A 10683-nucleotide genomic window follows, 5' to 3' on the forward strand; every position below is an offset into this window, starting at 1 on the left:
GGGCGTTTTTCAAACGTATCTTTAAAATAGCATTTAGTCCCTTTAATCTATAAAAATATTGATTCAGACCACAGACTAGATATAAACAGACTGCTAATCAGCTTTAACAGACTAGATATAAAACTGCTTATCAGCTTTAACATGCTAGGCTAATAAGGCCTATAGTTGTACCGGTATGACGGGCTACATTCTGACAAAGGTTTTTAACTGCCATCTAACAGCCACTTGAAGAATATAACACCCATTTAGGGGTTAAGTTTTACAATTTTTATAGAAATACTCTTTCGGAACAAAACCTTAATGAATTTAGTCTATTTTTTAAGGACCCTTAAACATCCCTGAACATAGATATTGGTTGTGTACTCCAGTTGTACACAATGTAACTCGTTCATATATCTATTTACTCTCTTATCCTTGATTCAGACTAAATACGTTTGTAAGAATGAAGATTGAGATTATTGAGGAGAATATTGGAGAACACAAGGAGGAGAAATGGGATACAGGAACAGAGGTGAAAAGCTTTTATTTTTATTGGAAACAGAAACTCGAGTGTAATCACTAGCTTTTAGCCTAGATAAAGTAAAGAACTATTTTTTGAAGATTTCCAAAAAGTTAAAATTTTTAATATTGATTGAATTCTGGGAACTTTTAAGGGTGGAAACTTATGAAGATTATGTCGTGTAGGTTGCCAGATGCTGGGACCTAGGGTAGAAACTGATGAAAATTATGTTGTGTAGGTTGCTAAGTGATAGGACATAGGCTTGAGACTTATGAAGGTTATATCGTCGTTAGCTGGATTCTAGGATTTAGAGTAGAAACTAATAAAGAATATGTTGTGTAGGTTGCTAGGTGGTAGGACCTTGAGTGGAACCTAATGAAGATTATGTTTTGTAAGGGGCTTGGTGCTAGGACCTAGGGTGGAAACTAATAAAGGTTATGTTGTGTAGTTTGCTCGGTGCTAGGACTTAGGGATAGAAACTAATAAAGATTATGTTGTATAGGTTGCTAGGTGCTAGCACCTTGAGTGGAACCTAATGAAGATCATGTTTTGTAGGTTGCTAAGTGCTAGGACCTAGGGTAGAAACTAATGAAGGTTATATCATAGGTAGCTGGATGCTGGGTGTGCCTTGGACCAGGGGTGGAAACTAATGAGTTCTATCCTGAAATGAGATATTGTGGACCTCAGCATAGGCATATAACAACATTAAACCCGGTTTTGAAATGTTCAAAAATGGTCATTAATGATTCATGTGATAGTATCGATAGCTATTTATTTTAGCTTTTAAACGTAAAATTGCGGATTTTTTTTGTAAAATTATTGTGAATTTCTTTTAAAAAGTTAGACCCTTTTCAGAAATATTGCGTTCTCTTTTTCATTTCACACTGAATTTATGATGTGATCACATAGTTTAAGAGAAATTTTTTCTACAAAAACATCAATATTTAGTTCGTAATATAGCAACAACTAACGAGATAATGTTTAATAAGCTTTGCTTAAACATTTTTTAAATGTACTTCAGACTTCTAGATGTCACAGCTCTGTAATTTTTTTAAAAGCTCACTGTATCCATCTCCGAACGGATTTTATTCATAAAACTTTATATTTCTATATAATTCGCATTTTCCCGGAGGGCGTTTAGCTCCGTTATAACAGATTCAGGCTCCTTATAAACAGTCTCATCAATTTTTAAGACAGGGCTGACTTTGAAGTGTCGCAACGCCCTAAGCTTAGATTTTACCGCTCTAACTCACTTATGCTTTTCTGTATCCATTTACATGTACATTTTAGCACTGTAAAGCACTTCTTGTAGATTTGGTCTTTTAGAAGTAATTGGCAAAATTCTCAACGATTTTTGCTTGAGAGCGTGAGACCATTAAATCGCAGTGAGCTAACACAGGAACGTTTTCAATACCAATCCGGGAAAGAAGACACTTGGGGTGCTCAATACACAACAAATTTGGGCAAAAAACTTTCCAAATTCAAAGCTGACACCACTGACATGATCCAAAATACATTAGAGGATAATAATATAGACAAGGCAACAGTCTACATGTGGACTAAAACGGGAAAAGTGTAATGGAGAGTGATAAAGAGGAAATGTCTGAGCAGGAAAAATCCACAAAAAGTTTCTCAGACCAAATCGCGAGGCTTATGATTTGTTAAAGGTTGATAAGTTTGGCATCAGCTGTGGTGCTGAAAGTTGAAAAGCAAAATTTGAAAAATGGCAAAGATTTGGACAACATTTGCTCTAAAGAGGTCAGGAGAAAAGATATTAATTGGTTTGCTGAAACGTAGATGAAAACTTAAAAAAACCCCAAGGACCCTTTCTTTTTAAATTTATCCAACCTCTAGAACACGCAAAAATGGATCAAGTTTGAATCTATAGATCAAATATTTAGGTTTTGACAAGCAATATTTACGGGCTCCGGGAGAAAACTTATTGCGTCCAACATACTATCTGATCGACATTAGCTGATTAGAAAAATGAACCGGTATAACTTTTAAAAAAATTAAAGAGTTTAGATGTCTAGAAGTACATTTAAAAAATCTATTCGGAATTTTGTAAAACTCTCGGAACGTTAAACATTGCGAAGAAAATGTTAATGTTTTTTTATCTGACAGTGTAAATAAAAGATTTATTAATACTTAAAGACATGATTTTGTCCCATGACCAACTGTTTTCTGTTGTATAGAGAGATGCACCAACCAGAAGACCATGATGAACCCTGGCCATTCAGTGTCAGGTAAAAATGTTGCCGATGTCAGAAGCTTTCACTTTCGAACATTGTACATTCACATTTTTTTTACTATACATATAAGTTTAAGAATTAGAAATGAAGATTTAATATTTTTCAGACAGAAGGAGGGAGTTGGTAGATTACTTGTTGCTGCTAGGAATCATTCAATTCAAATAAAGAAATCAAATATGTTTATTTCGAGGAAAGGGGGAGGATCATAGTAAAACCATATATATAGGTTACCCTCGCTATAAAAACATGTTTTTAAATTTGAATCTAAATCGTAAAATTCTTATTTAGTACTATACGTTGAAATGTTCTGGCGCACACTTTTTCGAAATAAATAACAATTAAAATTCAAATTATTCTCTATCTAAAACATTGAAAAAAATCTTATTTTTTTATAATGAAGGTCTGATTATTAGAGATATTGAGAAGGGTGAATTGATTTTCACGGAACAGGTATTTATTAACCTTAAATAAGGACTGGACTCACTTGGCAACGTTCCGTTAACTAAACGGCAAGTTTTTGAAAATTAACGGAAGAATCTGTTAACAAACGGCAAGTTTTTGAAAATAAGGGAAGAGTCTCTCAACGAACGGCAAGTTTTTGAAAATTAACGAGAGTCCGCTAACTAACGACAAATATTGGATAATTAATGGAAGAATCCGTTAAAAAGTCGGCAGTTTTAGCATTTTTACATGTTTTACATGATAACATTAATGGCTCTAAAATATCTTCCGTTCAATTTTGATCGTTATCGAAAGGAAACTATGAGAAAGAACGGAAAATTCTGTGGACGAACGGAACATTAGTTTTTTTTTAAATTTTGACTGACCGTTTACTAGCCTATGTCAAAATCAGTCAACTTTTGGTACAGATAAGAGTGGTCGCTCATGTGGTGCCCAAGGACAGGTTTGTTAAACAAAATATTTTTATTTTTTATTTTTGACGAGCTTAAGGGTACCTGCTCGGACATGTTCCTGGCTTAACAAATGATGAGAAGAGAGAGGTCACAGAGATGGGTACATTTATCAGTCTGTTTTATGCAGAATGGTTCTTGAGAGCTGAAATATCTAACATAGCTCCAGCTCAGGTAAAAATTTAACTTAGAATTTTAATTATAAGAAACAGCTTCCTCTTGAAGGTTTTTAAAAATTATAAACTATCTACCTTGCACTCATCATTATTTCATTTTTTTTTAGTTCAAAATCATTTCTCATTTGAAGTTTAGAACATTTAATCCATAGAATTGTTTAACCTTATAAGTTTTTCACACAAATGAATGTACTTCAGGATATTAAAGCTCTCTGGCAGATGAGCAGATTTAAGGAGTTTAACCTAGACTCTGCAATCTGCATCAACAACAATAACATTCTTACTTCGACCCAGTTGGTATCTGGATCCAGCAGTAGTTGTTTTTGCTTTGGCTGATGAAGAATATCCTAACAGAGGGGAAAATGACCAAGAAGCTATTTTCTCTACCTCGTCCAGAGGAATTTCCTCTGGATAAGCAAGTAGTGAATAAAGAAGTTCTTCTAAGTCTTAACTATTCTGACAAAGAGCCCCCAAGTCTGACACCCCTGATAACAGGACAGTCATGGATGATCTTTGACATGCTTAAACATAACAGGGCTGAGATCCAGTGGATGAAACTTCCTCCTGAGTTCTTGAATACCAATGATTTCTACTGTGAGTTAACTGCTTTCATCAAGAATATAGCAGTAGTAAATGATGCAACTGAAAGAGCTATAAAGCTTGTGCAAGAGCTGATTGACACAGCAAGATCAGAAGAAAAACGGCAGGACAACTTTCTGTTTTCCAATGTCTACAAACGAAACCGTAAGGGTCGAAAGAAGACTGACTATAAAGCTGCAGCTCTTAAGGGCATAGCTGAAGATGCTATTGAGTAGAAGTTAGGACTCAACCCTGATGACTCTGTTTTTTAATCACTGATGGAAATTTTTTATATTTATTGAAGAGTTATCTTCTAAAAGATCAAACCTGAAAATTTCCATTTTCGTGTTTTTTTTTTGAAAATCTACATTTTTAATATTTTATTTTTAATAAGAGGGTTTAGATATCAAGAAGAGTGGTTTTTTATATGTTAGTATACATTATGTAGATAACAGAGGAAGAAAAAAAATGAAGATTGCTTGTTGTCTAAGGTCCCTGCTCAGGCTTTAAAAAATGGTAAAAATCGCAAAAAAACGGCCGTTTTTTAAACTTAAAGCCCCGAGCAGGTACCCTTCAGCTCGTCAAAAATAAAAATTAAAAATATTTTGTTTAACAAACCTGTCCTTGGGCACCACATGAGCGACCACTCTTATCTGTACCAAAAATTGACTGATTTTGACATAGGCTACCGTTTACAAACGGCTTGGAAAAAGGCTGAACGTGCCCAGCCTTACTGTTGAAGATATTTCATAAAGATTTGAATGTACATTTCACAAAGGCACCTATTAAACCTTTCTCTGATCAAGGGTGAAAGAAATATTCATATTTTTCAAGAGAAAACTGGATTATTTTCAATAGTATATTTCTTAAATAGTGACTTGCGGATTTATGCTGAAGAGACATTAAAGGAAAATAACAGATTTCAAAACGTTTTCAGAGAGAAAAACAAGGACATCTTCATCATTAATGCTCAGATAAAGGGCACCCTCCTACTTCTAATGGAGAGTTACTTAAATAAAGATTAATTGCAAATCTCTAAGTTATGATTAGTGAGAAAGTAGTTAAACCTGTCATGGCTAGTTAATCTACTTTTCTGGACCACTGTAGTCGCAGAGGAGAAGAAGTTCAACTACCCGTACAAAGTTCAACTTCCTCTCACTATTTAGATTTTGACCTTTTTGATTTAAATTTGGAAAAATGCATTGCCCATGTGAAATGCTTTGAAGTATCTAACGGTTTTAACGAAAAAACAGGATCTTCAAAGTAAAAATAAATTTAGGTTATAAAAAGTCTTAACTATATTTTTTCCGGTTGGTATAAGGTAAAATTTCACTGAAGTTTACTTTTAGGCTTTGGCTTGCGGGCCCAACCATACTCTTCAGGCAGATCACTGCTTGGACTGCATGAAACCAATAGAAGATAAGAATAGGTAATGAATACTAGCTTAATTGCCCGGTGTTGCCCGTTGGAAAACAAATTTCGAATTTTTAAATAAAACAAATTTAGATTTTTGAAGAAAAAAAATTATTTTCAAAAGAAAAAAATTTTTGTCAGAAAAAATTCTATTTTGGAAAGAAAAAAAATAGATTGTTTTAACCTATGTTACCAATGGTTTCCCTAAAAAAAATGTCAGCCAGGTTGGTCAGCCAGTTGGTCAGCTTACAGCTAACATATATACTTACAAATAACTTATATAACAATTAAAAATTATATAGCTAACATAAATACTTTAATGGATTTTTTAATGTTTTGACAAAGATAGACAGACGTTAATTAGTTGCAGGGAGTTATGAATTTAAGGAAACGACATTATAAATTCTGTACAGTCGTCTCGGAAGTCTCATCCTTTGTGGGTAACCCTGTATATTGTCCAGTTCCATGTTAATAAGACACACTACCAGTCTAACATACGAACAGAATGAAGCATTTTCAATTTAAACTGAACGAAGATAGTTTTTAAAAAACTGAACTAAAAGTATAATAAGAAATTGGCATCGTGGCACCCTGCATATTGTATTGGTCATTTGATCTCGTTGGTATTTATGGATATTTTAGGTTTTTTGGACTTTAAAAAGATTTGCACAAAATTTTGAGAAGTTTTACTTCCAAACTTTCTTTTCTAAACATTTGCTTTTCTACACTAAGTGCAATTTTAATCCGCGGAGAAGATATTTGCTAGAACGAACTTAACAACTGACAAAAAACGATCGTTCATCTCGTTCATCTCGTTCATCCGGTTCGTCTGATTCATCGGTTTCATCTGGTTCATCTGGTTCATCTGGTTCATCTCGTTCATCTGGTTCATCTCGTTCATCTGGTTCATCTCGTTCATCTGGTTCATCTCTGTTATCTTGTTCATCTCGTTCACCTGTTTCATCTGGTTCATCTGGTTCATCTGGTTCATCTGGTTCATCTCGTTTATCTCGTTCAACTCGTTCATATCGTTCATCTCTTTCATCTCGTTCATCTCGTTCACCAGGTTCATCTGGTTCATCTGGTTCGTTTTTTAGTCTTTTTATGCAAATATATTCTCTCTGGGTTTAAAATGCAAGGAAATAAAATGTTTAGAATAAACAGTTTTGAAAAGAAAAAAAATGAGTCTTTATCACAAGCTAAAATTTTCAAATCCCTTTATCTTTACAACCTGATGGTGTAAAGCTTTGATATTTCAAACCTATATTATTCGATCAAACAGAATTTATAGTTTGACATATCTAAGGTCTACGACATTGGGTTGCAACGATAAAGGGATTATAGAGCCTGTGTTTGCGCCAAAGACTCAATTTCTTTGTAAAACTTCTCAAATTTTTGTGGATCCTTTTTAAGTCCAAAAACCTTAAAAGTCTCAAAAAAATTACGAATTCAAATGCCCGACACTACAGTGTATATGCCGATAATTTGATAGAAGAATGGTAATATTAAACCACAACCACAATCCCAATAAGATGTGGCGATCCTTAAAATTGTGTTTTCTCTAGATGTTCTGCTTGTGGTTGGCCAGTTTGTAATACAGAATGTGAATCTGGTCCTAATCATGGAATAGAATGTTCTCTTCTCGCTGAAAATAGGTAAATCAAATCTTTTATCATTCATCATTGCAGGGACCAAGGGCGTATACAGGGGGGGAAGGGGGTAGTGCCCCCACCTAGACCTGTAAAGGGTAGAACTCAAAGCTATCACACTTTTCAAATCTGAAACTGAAGAGTGAAGAGTATTAAAAACCTGTTTTTTTTCTGCTAGTTCTGTTTGATGGAGATATGAAGTAGTCCTTGTATGTTAGGTGCCATGACAAACTCCTGACAGACAAACTCCTGAAAGACAAACTCCTGAAAGACAAAAAAATCCGCAAATATCCTAGAAAAAATTCTCAATCTTTAGTAATTTGAATATGCTTCAACCAGCAAAGTACTACAATGATCAGAATAACCAGCAAATTTATTATTATTCATTTTTTATTATTTAGGGTTAGGTTAGGTTAAGACACTTTCTGGGCCGAGTGCTGCGGCTAGGAAAGGCTAGGGGGCCGAGCGCTGCGGCCATGGGTTAGGTTAAGTTATGACACTTTTTGGGCCGAGCGCTGCGGCTAGATTAAATATAAATTGTGAAACATTTTTTTTAAATTTGATATTATGGAGTTTGTATTTCAGAAGTTTTTATTTTCAGGAGTTTGTCTCGTCAGGAGTTTGTCTCGTCAGGAGTTTGTCTTTCAGGAGTTTGTCTTTCAGGAGTTTGTCTTTCAGGAGTTTGTCTTTCAGGAGTTTGTCATGGCGCCGTATGTTAATTGGACTGTAAAGTGTATGCGTACCTTTAAAATATCCAAGAAGCCAAGTATTTTGAATTTACGGTTCAAACTTTGCCCCCCCCCCTAGAAGGTCGTAGGGGGTGGGGGAATTTGCGCTTCGCGCGTATTTGCCCCACCAGATTTATTTCTGTATACGAACTTGGCAGGGACTAAAGGTGTAATTTAAAGTTAAATTTCATTTTTAACATGAAGTGTCCATTTACAACGGTATTCCTTGAATCTTTGCCTGATAAAGGATGACGGTTAGTTATCCTTATTAATTTACAAAAATGCACGTAATTTGTGATTACTTTGCCTGTAAGTTTTTTATCTATAAAAATTTTTTAATTTCCTTAGTAGGAGTCGCAGGAAATAGATATTTTCATTAAAATTTTCTTAATTCTTACATCCAATGTTCGAGTATATCAAGAATTATGTAAAGTCAGTTGTGTTGAGTTTAGCGTACACTCTGAATGAAGTCTTCTGGAAATATGAACACCATTTTAGAGATATACACACGGATTTCTCTGCCGTCGCTTATAAGACCATGCATAGCTTAAATTGTAGTGTTCTATCCCCCTCTATCCCTATAAATAAAAGGGGTTTATCCCCCTCTATCCATAAATATAAAAGGTCACCTTAAATTTCGCCATCAGTTTTTTTAACATTTTTAGGTCAAAAATAGATGTTGAAGAATTGAAGGAAGAAGGAGTTCTCTACTGGCCAATATCAGCTCTAAGATTACTCATCCTTGCTAAGAGTAGACCCGGAGATTGGAGTATACTACAGAGAATGCTGGGACACAGGTAAAGATTTGTGGGTTAGGGGACACGTTTACTGATGAAGAGGTTGAGCATGTTAGTGGAGTTATTGGTAATATTTTCAACCATCATAATAAATGGAATCTAATTTCCTGTAAATGTAAACGATGTTTGACAACGATTGTCTTAATTTCGAAACAAAACATATATACTTTGTATGTTTGGGTGTTTTGGGTGTTTTTGTAACTAATAAACGTTTAAACGGCTAAACCGAACGGGCAAAAATTGTGTGTGGGACCTCACATGACCCCAGGGAAGGTCAAAATTGGGGAAAAAAGTCCTGAAAAAAAATTTGAATTTTTTCATGCGCCAATTCTAAAAAAAAATCAACATTTAGTAGGGTATATTTGTTTAATTTTGAAAACCAAAAGCAATTATGAATTTGTTTTAAAACTGATTCTTCGTTTATGAATTATTTTTAATTTTTGACCTCACTAAAAACTGCATTAAAATCATTTCTAATTTGAAATTGTATTTTAGACGTGAATAGTATCCGTTTAGCCACCCATGGACATGGTGTGTACGCTAAAACAGCAATTATGTCGCACTCGTGCCTTTCCAATACAAAGGTAAAGTAGGTTTTGTGCTTTTTTTAAATTTTAAGGGTAATAGATGATATTTTAAATATTATCTTGTTCTTAACTAAGAACTATACCGTATTTTCCGTTCTATTTTGAGGTCACCAGTTTCTTAGCGATCTCAATCTTATCAACAACGTTAACAGAAGATATTTTAGAAAATGTTAACGGCGCCAGAAGACCTTTAAAAATATAAAAACGCATAAAACACATAAAAGAAACTAAAAATGTTCTTAATTTTTAGTAGGTTTAATGCAATTTAAAGCAGCAAGTTAGCGAAACTTGATTTTTTAACAGTTGTTTTCGCTTAGACCTTGAGATTAACTAATCCTATGTTTTGTTGAGATTAGACAAGGGGATTAACAATCCTATGTTTAGTTGAGATTAGACCAGGAGATTAACACTCATATGTTTCGTTTAGATTAGATCAGGAGATTAACAAATCCTATTTTTAGTTGAGATTAGACCAGGAGATTAAGTAATCATATGTTTAGATGAGATTAGATCAGGAGATTAACAAATCCTATGTTCAGATGAGATTAGACCTGCATATTAACTACTTATGTTTTATTGAGATTAGACCAGGAGATTAACTAATCCTTCGTTTAGTTGAGATTAGATCAGAAGATTAACTAATCCTTTGTTTAGTTGAGATTATGAGATCAGGAGATTAACTAATCCTATGTTTAGTTGTAATTAGACCATGAGATTAACTAATCCTTTGTTTAGCTTAGATTATTAGACCAGGAGATTAACTTACCCTATGTTTAGTTAAGATTAGATCAGGATATTAACTAATCCTATGTTAAGTCTCTAATGAATGAGGACGGTACTGTTGATATAAGAGCTGTGGTTGAGATTAGACCAGGAGATTAACTAATCCTATGTTAAGTCTCTAATGAATGAGGACGGTACTGTTGATATAAGAGCTGTGGTTGAGATTAGACCAGGAGATAAACTAATCCTATTTTAAGTCTCTAATGAATGAGGACGGTACTGTTGATATAAGAGCTGTGGTTGAGATTAGACCAGGAGATTAACTAATCCTATGTTAAGTCTCTAATGAATGAGGACGGTACTGTTGAT

General features: G+C 34.2%; 2 protein-coding genes and 1 long non-coding RNA gene across 3 annotated transcripts; all 3 read left to right on the forward strand.

The window, feature by feature from the left end:
• Positions 1 to 315: 315 nt before the first annotated feature.
• LOC111708000 (uncharacterized) lies at positions 316 to 9008 on the forward strand. The gene is made up of 8 exons (XM_023481216.1): positions 316 to 511; positions 1106 to 1191; positions 2695 to 2745; positions 2858 to 2896; positions 3165 to 3201; positions 5767 to 5846; positions 7396 to 7485; positions 8873 to 9008. Exons 1-8 carry the CDS (start codon positions 443 to 445, stop codon positions 9006 to 9008), a joined length of 588 nt encoding a protein of 195 aa, XP_023336984.1. The 5' UTR covers positions 316 to 442.
• Positions 3724 to 4949, forward strand: LOC111708001 (uncharacterized). Its single transcript, XM_023481217.1, has 2 exons — positions 3724 to 3836; positions 4037 to 4949. The coding sequence occupies exon 2, from the start codon at positions 4174 to 4176 to the stop codon at positions 4651 to 4653; it is 480 nt and encodes a 159-aa protein (XP_023336985.1). The 5' UTR covers positions 3724 to 3836; positions 4037 to 4173; the 3' UTR covers positions 4654 to 4949.
• LOC111708002 (uncharacterized) lies at positions 9006 to 10675 on the forward strand. Its single transcript, XR_002766567.1, has 3 exons — positions 9006 to 9071; positions 9500 to 9588; positions 10408 to 10675. It is a non-coding gene; the product is annotated as an uncharacterized LOC111708002 (long non-coding RNA).
• Positions 10676 to 10683: the final 8 nt, after the last annotated feature.

The sequence above is a fragment of the Eurytemora carolleeae genome, unplaced genomic scaffold, assembly GCF_000591075.1.
Source record: "Eurytemora carolleeae unplaced genomic scaffold, Eaff_2.0 scaffold846, whole genome shotgun sequence".
NCBI lineage: Eukaryota > Metazoa > Arthropoda > Copepoda > Calanoida > Temoridae > Eurytemora > Eurytemora carolleeae.